Consider the following 12,790-nt stretch of genomic DNA (forward strand, 5'->3'; position numbering starts at 1 on the left):
GATTGCTATAGTGTGACATTAGGCTGTTCTTCTCTCCTGCTCCTCAATGATCAAACTTGGTCAAGGAGTCAGGGATTATGTTAGACTATGGAGGAATGTTTCCTCTAAATTGGACCATTTGTTTAGTTGATGGAGGTAATCAGACACATCTCGTGATTAAGGCAGCTTTAGGAGGCCTGATGGCTTGAGGAGATGCTGGGAGCAGGTGCTAGCTATTGGCAGAGAAAGAGAACTTTACACCATCCATCAAGTTACTTTCCAGCAATAATGTCTGCGTTTAAATATTTATGGTGGGTCCAGTGGGGTTTAACAATGACAATGAGCGTTTACATTGGCTGTAATTCCAGATAATACCCTGATAGTCACCAAACACATGGATTATATTATTATTATTATGTTATTACAGTATAAATCATTCTGTGGAGGTCATTCCCAAATGGTTTTTCTTAATACACTTCAGCTTCCGAAAAGTAGCTGCTTCCTAAAATAGCGAGAGATGAAAACAACTGGTTTTGTTTCAATCATTAACAGCAAAAGCTGCATCTCACATACAGACACTCATTATCAGATGTTTTTAGTTTGACTCTCACTGTGCCTTCCCTCCTGCGTTGGTGTAATCCAGGATTCTGCAATTTGAATGCAATTTAAACCTGAAATGGCAACTAACTAGTCTCAGCCTGCAAGCAATGATTTTAACTTTCGATTTAAGATTCACAGAATTACAGGGCGCAGAAGGAGGCCATTCGGCCCATCCATCGTATCTATGCCGACTCTTTGAAAAGATCTACCCAATCAATCCCACTCCCCCGCGCTCTCCCCTAAGCCCTGAAAACTCGTCCTCCCAAAATAATCATCTACTTCCCCCTTAAAAGTTGTTATCGAATCGGCTTCCACCCCCTTTCAGGCAACGCATTCCAGATCCCAACAACTCGCTTGTGGCAGAACTGCAAACAATTCTTAAATTCAGCCTTAATCACAGTAAATCCCGTGAAGGGCTTTGAGATGCCAATCGACATGATGAGACTCTATCTCAAATGCAAGAATTAGTATTGTAATTATAGATTACAGTCATCCCACAGGCTAAATTTGGTGGAATTTTGTGCTTTACGGTGAAAGCCAGTGTGCTAACCCTGGAGTACGCAAGGCCATTAGTTGGATATAGAGGGGCAGCCAGTCATGGAATCTTACAGCACAGAAGGAAGCCATTCGGCCCATCGTACCTGTGTGGCTCTTTGAAAGAGCCAACAACTAGTCCCCACCCCCTGCTCTTACCCCAACCAGTCCCCACCCCCCGCTCTTACCCCAACTAGTCCCCACCCCCTGCTCTTACCCCAACTAATCCCCACACCCCGCTCTTACCCCAACTAGTCCTCACTCCCCCACTCCTACTCCATAGTATTGACATTTTTTTTTCTTTTCAAGTGAATATTCAATTCCCTTTTGAAAGTTATCATTGAATCTCCCCAGTATAATTGGATTGTACGCTCTTGGACGCTACCCTGCCTGAGGGAGCGCTATATAAATTGCAAGTTGTTGTTGTGATAACCGTGGGAACGTTGCATTAACCGTTCGAGTGACGGCTTCCAGTCCATCTGAACACTTTGGCTGGCGATTAGTTTCATTCGAATTTTGTTTTGTGCAAACAAAGGCGCCACAGGTATTGAAGACCGTCTGCAGGCCGGGGTCCCAGACACCATCAAAGCCCTTCGTGAATCAGGAATGCGACTCTGGGTCCTAACGGGAGATAAACAGGAAACTGCCATTAATATCGCTTACGCGTGCAAACTTCTGGATCCACAGGACCTTGTCTTCACTTTGAACACCAATAGCCAGGTGGGTGCAGACACTCATTTCTGTAAGGCTCTGCAAATTGGCTGGTCATCAGGCACAAAGCCACCACAGGACCTCACTTTGCCAGCAGTGTGTGCCAGCCTGGCTCAGTGGTAGTAGCACTCCCACCTCTGAGTCAGACGATTGTGGGTTCAAGCCCCTACATCAGGACATGGACTCACACAGTCTAAGCAGACGTTCCAATGCAGAGCTGGGGGGGGTGTTGCGTTGTGGGAGGTGCCGTCCTTTGGTCGAGACATTAAACCAAGGTCCCCTCTGCCTGTTCAGGTGGACGTTAAAGATCCCCATGTCGTTATTTGAAAAGAGAAGGGAGTTTCTCTCTCTCTCTCTCCCGGTGTCCAGGCCAACAATCCCCCACATAAAATTGGTCACTCATTCCATGCTTGTGGTACACCGCTGTGCACAAACTGGCTGCCGTGTTTCACCCACGTAATATACTGTAAAGCGCAGTGACTGTGTATTGCGAAGGTGAAATGCGGCAGCCAGTTGTGCACGGCAGCGTTGTCCTCCGCACACACACACAGCACCCAGTTGGTTACCCAGCATCAAGCTCACACTTGAGCAAGTTGATTAATGTCACAGCAAATACTCCGCTAAAGTTGGCAACGATTCTCAGAGCTACAGAGAGCCAAAAAAAAAATAGCTTGACATAGATTGTTCCGCTAACATCTGGATATCGAGTCAGGTTTTAGTGATTCTAATTATAGTCTTCAGCTCCTTAAAATGGAATTAGTTATCTTACGAGAGTTGTTTTCTCCAGTAGGCAGTGTGTGTCTGTGTGTGTGGGGGGGGGGGGTGGCGGGGGGGGCTCTCTCTCTCTGCTCGTGTATAATGCAGGAAACGATAGATTGCACCCTTCACAAGCATTCACACTTGGAGAGAGAATACAGATCGTAAATCTACACCAGAACACACAGTCAATTCACTTTACAGCGTATCCCGTGAAGAGCTTTGAGACGTACCGAAGATGTGATAAAAGCGCTATCTCAAGGGCAAAGATTATTACTATACAATAATATAAAAGGCAGCCAGACTTTTCAAAGAGGGGGACTGGTAGTCATGAACAGATTAATAATAAGATTAATTTACACCGACCCTATTTTAAAAGGATCATGGCAGTGAGCAGATATACAGTAGTTGGGTGTCAGTGTCTCAGAACAACACATGACATTTACGCAGTGCCTTTCATGTCGGGAGGACGTCCCAAGTCGCTGGACAGTCAGGGATTTGGACCCAAGTTGGGGGTTGGCATCCGGAGTGGGTGGAGGGCAGGGAGGCTGGGGTGCAGGAGGGTGGCCAAAGGTGCGGTCGAAGAGGAGGGTCTTGGGACGTGCTTTGAAGTGTCTGACATGATGTCTGCTGACATGCCCCTTTAAGAAAGTCCCATAAATACTGTCGCTGGATTTGCTGGTGGCTGTATAATGTTCTGGTTATCCTCGCACTGACTGCTCAGCAAGTCGTGCAGAACTGCCAAAGCTGCCGAGAGGCTTTTGCCGGCTCCTTTCATTAACGCACACCTTTGATGTATCGTATTGTTCTGCTCAATCAACATCAAAAGAGTTGCAGCGAGCACTGGCGGAGCAGAGTAGAACAATGGTCCCCATCACATAATGCTCCCATTATCAGATAAGCAAATGACGCACACTGACCTTGATTTGCTCTCGGTTGTGCTGAAAACTTCTGCATTCGGGACCTGCCAGCTCATCAGATAAGAGTGTGCCCCAAAGCATTCTCATCTCCCGAAACAAAGACTTTATAGATTTTATTAATTTCCTTTTTCCTTTCGAGTTGAGTTGCGAGCCCCATAGATCTTCTCCATCACAGTCCCGTGCTTTGTTCTGCATTCAGAATCGGGATGTACAGTAAAATGAATCTTAATAAGCAGAAGCAGCAGAACACAATTATTTTCTTCCAGGCTCCATGACGAGCCCTAGTTATGATAAGCAAGTCAATCCTACCCTGTCCGTTTGCATTTGTGCTATTTGGCACATTGACTTCTGAGGCTTTCACAATGTGCACTGTTGCTTCTTGAAGCAATACTGGGGGAATGGTTCTCCGCAGTGGTCCAATTAAGTACTGTGTGTTCTACTTTGAAATTGAGGAAAAAAGATAGAAAAAAAGGAGGGGGTGGTGGGGAGGTGTTGAATAAAAACTTCTATTACACACTTGGCAATTCTCAAATGTTGCTGTTTACCTCAAAGCCTTGATGGGAATCTTTACGATGCAAAGTGCCACATTGATTATCCAATGTCAATGTGTTTCTTCCAAATAATAATAATAATCCTTGCGTTTGACATAGCGCCTTATCAGGTCTTTGTGACGTTCTCAAAGCGCACACAGAATATACTCTAAAGTGAATTGACTGTATATTTTGTGGGCGAAAGGCGGCAGCCAATTGCGCACAGCAGCGTCCCCACAAACAGTCGTGGATTGAGTGACCACATTATTTGGTTTTGTTCAATCCCTTTGTTAAAAGACCCTTTCCCTCCGCCAACTATGAACACACAAATCAATTCTCCTGCGCAGTTAGGAACGGCTCGGAATCAATGCTGCAGCAAAGTTAATTTTTAGCTTTGAAACGTGTTGGCATTTGCAAATAAGTGTTTGGCATTTCTATAACCTTTCCCTGCTGCTCGGTACTGCAGATTAATTTGTGGCTCCCACTTTCTCTTTTAAATGTCACCCCAATGGGTGAAATGTGCTTAACAACATTACACCAGGAACATTCAATGAAGATGCAAGTAGCGACATGTGTGTGTGGCGGGTTTCCAGGGTGGAATTGAAGCTTAAAATTGACTCTGTGCAACAGACTTTCACCATCTCGGGATTATTTGCTTCCTTTGGATAAAATATGAAACATCCAGATTACTTTGTAAATGTAAATACGCCAACAATCTTTGTTGGTGAAATGATTACCATTCAGTCCAGGAAGTTCCAGGTTCTGTCACTGGGTCTGTGAGAGACTCTAATCTAAGCCATGGCAGAAATGGTGATGGTGATATTGGGGGAAGGAATTGATAATAATAATAATCCTCGCATTTGATGTAGCGTCTTATCACGTCTTCGAGACATCTCAAAGCGCTTCATAGAATACACCCTAAGGTGAATTGACTGTATATTTTGTGGGCAAAACGCGGCAGCCAGTTGCGCACAGCAGCGTCCCCACAAACAGCCGTGGATTGAGTGACCACATTACTATTATTATAAAAAAATGTTGATATTGATATTGGGGGAAAGGAAGAGATTACTACCCTTTCCCGATCACTACCAATAAGCTAATAATGATCCTTGCACTGGACATAGCGCCTATAACATCAAAAGCGTCTCACAGCAGAATTCCTGTCAAGTGTAGTAACTGTGTGTTTGTACCCAATCATCCCTGCTGGTAGGTTTGCATACATTGAAGGCAGAATTGGGCTCAGCTGCATTGCCCTATTTATGGAAGAAGTGAGCTGAATAGTCTAAAATGGCTTATTAATGTTAGTTACAATGCCTGTAAATAGCCCACTGACATTTATGCTTTATTTCCCTGGAGTTACAGAGATTATAAAAACCTTTCTCTTTGTGTAACAGGACACCTGTGAATCTCTGCTTGACGGCACTTTGGCAAAAGTGGTGAGGTCGAGTGAAACGCAGTGTGGCCCTGGTGTGAAGTTCAGCCCTGCTTCCTCTGGGTTCACAGTCAACCCTGGGCCGAACTTGGGCCTCGTCATTGACGGAAAGACGTTGAGCCTGATTTTCCACGGGAAGCTGCAGCAGAAGTTCTTGGATTTGGCGAGATGCTGCCAAGCTGTCCTGTGCTGCCGCTCGACACCTCTCCAGAAGAGTATGGTGGTCAAGCTTGTCCGAGAGCATCTGAAGGTCATGACTCTATCAATAGGTATGTTTCTCCTTACCTGGTGTCCTCCGTGATACACGTGGGCATCTCAGGTGTTTCTGATTTGACTCATTCTTTAATATTTATCATTTTAAAAATAAAATTGGTCAGCCCCTCGCTCCACGGCTGTTTGTGGGGACGCTGCTGTGCGCAATTGGCTGCTGTGTTTCACCCACAAAATACAGTCGCTCCACTTTACAGTGTCTCCTGCGATGCGCTTTGAGACGCCTCAATGATGTGATGAGGCGCTGTATCAATCGCAAGAGTTATTTCCATATGAATCTATGAGTCACATTCTACATAACGTAAGTTATGCTGTACACCGCCCAGCGCCTTGGGACGTCCTCCCGACATGAAAGGCGCTGTACAAATGTGATTGTGTTGTTGTTGTTTTGATGAATCATTTTGCTCTTAGCCAATGTGGGCTTTGACTTTTGCCGATTCAATTTAACATTCAGGTGATGGGGCCAATGATGTGAGTATGATCCAGGCTGCTGATGTGGGCATTGGAATCTCCGGTCAGGAAGGGATGCAGGTCAGGCACTTCCCGAAGCCAAGCTTCCCATCACTTTCCTTTCATCTTGTTGGGAGGACATCTTAAAGCGCTTCATAGGATATACCGTAAAGCGTGGTGACTGTATATTTTGCAGTTGATCATTGTGCTTACGAGAGTTGTCGAGGACTTTTCGTTGAGATGATAAACTGTTGTTATTTTGTGTTGTCAATCAGTTTATGCGGCGGAAATTGGAAATGGAGGAAGTTCTGCCCAAACGTTGTCCAGGGCAGAGAAGAAGATCCTGTGGCAATATTTGATTTATAGAATCATAGAATATTACAGCACAGAAGGAGGCCATTTGGCCCATCGTGCCTGTGCCAGCTCTTTGGAAGAGCCGCCAATCAGTCCCACTCCCACCCCCGCTCTTTCCCCATATCAAATTTTTATTTTTCAAGGACGAATCCATGTATCTCCTCTGCGGCCCTGGTGTGACCTGTGTTGAACGAGCCGGTTTAAAGTCTAACTCACAAATTCCAGTTGTGTTTTTGATACGGTGTGTGTGAAGCTGACAGATTGTTGCTTTACCCTGTGCTTGTATGCAGGCTGTGATGGCCAGTGACTTCGCTATCGCTCACTTTAAACACCTGAAGAAGCTGCTGTTAGTTCACGGTCACTGGTGCTACACTCGATTGGCCAACATGGTCATCTATTTCTTCTATAAGAATGTGGTGAGTAGATCGGTTCCTCGTTCACTGGGGCTGCTCCTTTCTGGAGCTACACTTGTGTTTTCGTGCTATCGCTTTTATTAAGTCTTAAACTAAGCCGAATTAATGTTAGTTTTGTGTACCGTGATCAGATCATCAGGGGTTGTTCCTCGTGTCCCTCTGCTCCACCATTGTTGGTCGCGCTTTCAGCCCATTATGCCCCCAAACTCGGGAACGCTCTCCCTCGATCCATCCGCCTTGCCCCCTCCTTCCCCATCTTATAGTCGCGCCTGAAGACATTCCTCTTACGACACACCTATACACACACACCTATACACACGTAGATCTATATACACACACATACACCTATACACACACACACCTATACACACACACACACACAATTTAATATCCCTGAAATCCTAATAGGATTTTGAAACCAGGTTGAATATCTCAGAGATGTTTGATCCCACATGTGATGTTCCTCCTCCACAGGCCTATGTAAATCTGCTCTTCTGGTACCAGTTTTTCTGTGGCTTTTCCGGTTGCTCTATGATTGACTACTGGCTGATGATCTTCTTCAACCTCTTCTTCACCTCCCTCCCTCCATTAATTTGTGGCGTGCTGGACAAGGACGTTTCCGCAGAAACGCTTCTTGAGTTACCGGAACTCTACAAGAGTGGTCAGCAGTCAGAGGTAATAGGCTTCTTAACTGTTCCCGCGTTGGTCAGGGAGAAGCGTTAGGCCAGTTTCCTTACTCCACACACGCACTCTTCTGTTTACCCGGCAGTAAGTAGGAGCCCGGTTGTTAGTCAATTGGCAAATCACTTTTCGGGGGGAAATAATCCCTTCCAAAATAAATATAAATAAATAATAATGATAGTAATTTGGTCATTCAATCCACGGCTGTTTGTGGGACGCTGCTGTGCACAAATCTACCGCATTTCGCACACAAAACGTACAGTCGATTCACTGTGAAGCGCTTTGAGATGTTTAGAAGACATGATAAGGCACTGTATCAAATGCAAGGATTATTATTATTATTATTATTATTTAAGGAACAGTTTAAGATTTCAGAGAGGGTGAGGGAAACCTTCTGACAGTCTCTATAAATAATGTTGTTTCTCACCTTCTCTTCAGGCCTACAATCTCAGCACATTTTGGATGACAATGCTAGATGCCTTTTATCAAAGTCTCGTCTGCTTCTTTGTCCCATACCTTGTGAGTAAAGTTGCTCTACATGTTCAGCGCTTCCCAACCAGTCTGTAGGATATTACTTTCATCTGACACCTGCGTGTTTCTTCTTTTGCGTTCAAAAGGCTTATCAAGATTCAGACATTGACATCTTCACATTTGGTACACCCATGAACACGCTGTCTCTCTTCACAATCCTGGCACATCTGGCAATCGAAACAAAAACCTGGGTAAGTCTCCACATCAGAAATAATAATCCTGGCATTTGACACAGCGCCTCATCACGTCTTCGAGACGTCTCAAAGCGCTTCACAGACTATACTGTAAAGTGAATTGCCTGTATATTTCGTGGGCGAAACGCGGCAGCCAATTGCGGGCAGCAGTTCCCCCTGTGGACCGCATATACACAGTCACCACATCTTAACTGCAATTTCTGTAAAACACTTTGAGATGTGTTGACATTGCAGGCGCTGTATCAAAGGTAAGAATTATTGTGACGACTACTGCACAGTAAGCTTACAAACCCTAGGAAGCTTTGCTCTTCACATTGTGATTAATGATGTCCCTCAAGCCCTGATCGTAGCATCCTCACAAACCAACAACTGTGTGTCTGCATACGTTTCTTCGTATTAAGTTTAACCTACAACCGCTTGAGTAACTTGGTTGGAATAAGCAATGGAGAGAGAATACAAATCAAGAGAGTTGCTCTTACAAGCCAATCCCCAGATGACTGTCTGACTGATGCACGCGGTTTATATAAGTATTCGCGTGTTTGAAGGAGCAAAAGCAATTTAGTCGCAAAATGATTCCTGAACTGCTTTAGCCATTGGATGCACTGAATAAACTTGGCCATGAACCGAGTGAAGAAACTATAATAAAGTTGTTGCGTTTTAACTCTAATTGTACAGTAATAATAATAATAATAATCCAAACTCAGGAGCCAATTTGCAGACAAAGTTGCCCCAAAAGCAGCCATTGAAGTGAATGACCAATTTTATCTGGGCGTTTGTAGGCCAGGATTCTAGGAGAAAGTGTCATGGGATCTTTAAGAATCTCCCTTCCAGATAATATTGGTCATTCACTTCATTGTGGCTGTATGTGAGGCATTGCTGTGTGAAAATTGACTACTGCCTTCATCTACAACTACACAAGAGTCACTCCACTTGACAGTAAATTCCGGTGAAGTGGCTTGAGACCTCTCGACAACGTGATAAGGTGCTGTGTCAAACGCGAGGATTTTTTAGTTAATTAAACCCTGCGCCTGCCCTAGAAAAGCCGAACACAGCCAAACCCTTATTGCTTGTGGCGCGGGCGGCAAAGCAAAGTGACCCGAGCTGGAGACTCAGACTAGACTGGGAGCTCGAAGCAGCCTGGTATTTCACTGGTTATTAATATCTTTCCCTGACAGACCTGGCTACACTGGGCTTCGATGATTGGGAGCGTTTTGTTCTACTTCGCTGTCACGATTGTGTACAGTGCCACCTGTGTGACGTGTAACCCTCCGTCTAATCCTTACTGGATAATACAGCACCAGTTGACTGATCCACTTTTCTACTTGATCTGTTTGATCACACCACTTCTGGCCTTGTTACCCAGGTAACCACATGCTTCTGACTGTAGAATAACTCAGTGAGCAAACTCCTTCTTTATTCCTGATTTGAAAGATCGAAGCCTCCTGTATAATACCGGGTTATGTTACGGAGAGTCGCTTAACCGGACAGTCGCTTTACATCTGGGGTAAACTCTGCAAACAGTCAAGTGACTGCACGTGCTAACGGACAGTCTAGTTTCCCCTCAATCCGACCCGTGCAGTATGAAAACCCGTGTTCACGAGATCCGACGAAGAAGGCCCTTCGGCCCACATCTTCCTGACATGATCTCAGCCTTTCAGAGTTCCCACCCACCCCAGGGGGAAGAACATAAGAACATACCATCCTCCCACAGAGTCATGGCCTCAAGCACTCTTCCTGGCAACCCATTCCGACCATCAACCACCGTGCTTATCTAATAACCCTGGGCTGGGGAGCTTTGTCACTCTTGACGACACTGAGAGACCACGGTGGGTTTCCTACTTTCTGTTTGAAGTATTTTCACCCCCTTTGTATTTCCAGGTACTTGTTTCGCAGTCTGCAAGGCACCGTCTTGAGTTGCCGTGTCCTCAAAGCTCGGCAACTGGACCGGCTAGAGAGAGAGCAGCGAGTTCAAGCCGTCAACCAGTGGCGAGGATTCGACTGGTCGCCTAGTGTTGCTGCCCTGTCAGTATCTCATGCAAACCCAGCTCGCATGGGCAACGTCAGCCCGGCCTATTACACAGCGAGTCATTGCGATTCCCAGGAACCTTCCCCAGAGCCGGCCAGGAGGAGGAAACCGCCAAACATCCCAGCGACCGTCCGGGAAGGTCCAGAGTCTTCCTGGCAGGAGAAACAGACACAGGAAGGAGGCAGCCAGGACTCTGCAGCAGGAGGAGCTGCCCATTCACTGGCGTCAGAAGGAAGAGAGAGTCTCTCTGTGCGCAACTGAGCAAAAATTAACCACTCGTGGAAACCGCCGTCCATTGGAAGCCTCACACACTACAGAGCTCTGTGAAGGGGGGAACGGGAGCTTGGTGCCAACTGCACAGATCTGTCCACAGCCCCCTACACCCCCCCAACCCACCCTACCCCACCCTGCTCCAGCCAGCACTGGGATAATGCAGGTTTGAACAGGAAGATCGTGATGATCGAGGCCCTCACCGTAAAGCTCATGGTCGCTGTTCATCCAGTGCTGACAGTCATCTCAGGAAGGCCAACCGTGATCGTCAAAAGAGCAGAAGAAGAAAACAGCATTTGGTTTGGCTGCACGGTGACAGCTGTGGCTACCTGCAAAATACACAGTCACTACACGTTTACATTAAATCCCGTGTTGGCCTTTGGCACATCTTCCTGACGTGAAAGGTGCTACATCAAAATGAGAGCACTGTTATTATCAGCACAACATTAAGGCCTACAGCCTTCAGCAATGCAATCTGAACATCACGAATGGCTGCCACCATTTGTACTGTTAACATTCTGTTTATTTCCTTGACAACCCCACAGTTCTCTCATGTGTAAACCCATTTCAGGTCGGGAGAAGGGAGCGAATGAAGGTGACCCCACAACATGATTGATGTGTTCCGGTTATTTGGTAAGAATATGGACATTAAAATGTACGGTGTTGCCAATGACCAGAAAAAAAATGTCTTTTAATCAGGATCTAATAGTATCGGTTGTCAATGAATTGTCGACTGTTTTACCAGAATTTTTTTATGACGAAACTCACTGAATCAGGTTAACGTTGATGTTTAGACTAATAGCCGTACATTTCTCTGTCAGAGACATCCTCCTGCATACCCTGAGTACGGACTCATTGGTTTCCAATGGCTGGATTGGCTGATGTGACAGGAACTCACTGCCAAGGTGGGTGGTTTTGGCAGCATTGACAGATCAGTGAGCGTTGCTGAGGTTTGCCATTGAACTGTGTCATAGATTGGTGCCTCTTTCACAAAGCACCGTTGCCTCTCATTCGCTCTACATCGTTTTACCATAAGAATGTCACTCGAGAAACGTCAGTTTCTTGTCAGTTTATTATTGGTTGGTTTATTGTCGATTCTGACCAGGAGAGCAGCTCTTGGGGTTTCAGCATTGACCGCGATGTAAGTGATGCAGATGCATTCGGTTTCTGCAACACTGCTCGCTCGTGCAATTTTCTTGATTGATTATCTCTTGATTGATGCTATCAATCTAGACTCGTGGCAAAGGTTCGGGCAGCTTCTTGGCAATAGCGAGGGCCAATTCCGTCCCACAGGCCACAAATTGGCCCCCTCTGGATTAGACAGACTGGCACTGAATTTAGGCATTTCACTCTGTGAATCCCACCTGCCACGAATGCATATTCATTTCCCCCCGGCTTTCTCCCCAGTGGTGTTGCACGTTGAACTTAAACATTTTTTATATGCGACAACACTATCCATTGGTCTTTAAAACTCGCCGTGTCCTTGCTCAGGTATTCGAACCAGTATTAAAATCCGAGTGGCTTTAACAGTGACGGAGAGCGTGTGTGGACTGCTTGCTGTGTGAGCTCTGCCGGAAACTGCCACAAAACTACATCCTCAGAATCAGAAATAAGAAAAATCAAACTCTCTGCTTATATTGATTTGCCTATTATGAAGCAGCTTAGGGTGGTTGTAAAGTTCTACCGCTTTTATTTTGAATAAAACTGAACTGTTGGATAATGTCATAATAACAATTCATAACAATTCATGATCATAATTAATAATAACTAATAATAATTGAGAATAATTAATAATAATTAATATTAATTAATAATAATTATTAATTGTAATAATCTTTGCATTTGATACAGTGCCTTATCACATAGTTGAGACGTCTTAAAGAGCTTCACAGAATATACTGTAAAGAATACTGTGTATTTTGTCGGCGAAAGTAGACACACTCGACACAGTGGTTATAAGTCTGTATCTTTTCCATCGTGCTTTGAGCAAAATATTATACATATATATACGTATATATACAGGCTGAACAGATGTTGTTGCCTGACAAAGTGACATGATATTTATCAGCAGTTACTGGGGTGATAATGAACGTGATTTGTGCAAGAATGTTGGGAACTTTACAGCTTCAGCGATTGTTT

The 12,790-nt window shown here is 45.1% G+C and overlaps 1 protein-coding gene across 1 annotated transcript in view; it reads left to right on the top strand.

The window, feature by feature from the left end:
• Positions 1 to 10,823, top strand: part of atp10b (ATPase phospholipid transporting 10B) — a 34,101-nt gene extending 23,278 nt beyond the window's left edge. The window contains exons 14-22 of the mRNA XM_007901402.2: positions 1,649 to 1,833; positions 5,425 to 5,731; positions 6,187 to 6,263; positions 6,827 to 6,952; positions 7,424 to 7,624; positions 8,069 to 8,149; positions 8,248 to 8,352; positions 9,531 to 9,718; positions 10,234 to 10,823. Of these exons, the coding sequence (XP_007899593.2) occupies positions 1,649 to 1,833; positions 5,425 to 5,731; positions 6,187 to 6,263; positions 6,827 to 6,952; positions 7,424 to 7,624; positions 8,069 to 8,149; positions 8,248 to 8,352; positions 9,531 to 9,718; positions 10,234 to 10,642 (1,679 nt within the window). The 3' untranslated portion in view covers positions 10,643 to 10,823. The remainder of the gene's footprint in view (positions 1 to 1,648; positions 1,834 to 5,424; positions 5,732 to 6,186; positions 6,264 to 6,826; positions 6,953 to 7,423; positions 7,625 to 8,068; positions 8,150 to 8,247; positions 8,353 to 9,530; positions 9,719 to 10,233) is intronic.
• The last annotated feature ends 1,967 nt before the right edge of the window (positions 10,824 to 12,790 follow it).

Source organism: Callorhinchus milii, unplaced genomic scaffold, assembly GCF_018977255.1.
Source record: "Callorhinchus milii isolate IMCB2004 unplaced genomic scaffold, IMCB_Cmil_1.0 Scaffold13, whole genome shotgun sequence".
In the NCBI taxonomy this organism is placed as follows: domain Eukaryota; kingdom Metazoa; phylum Chordata; class Chondrichthyes; order Chimaeriformes; family Callorhinchidae; genus Callorhinchus; species Callorhinchus milii.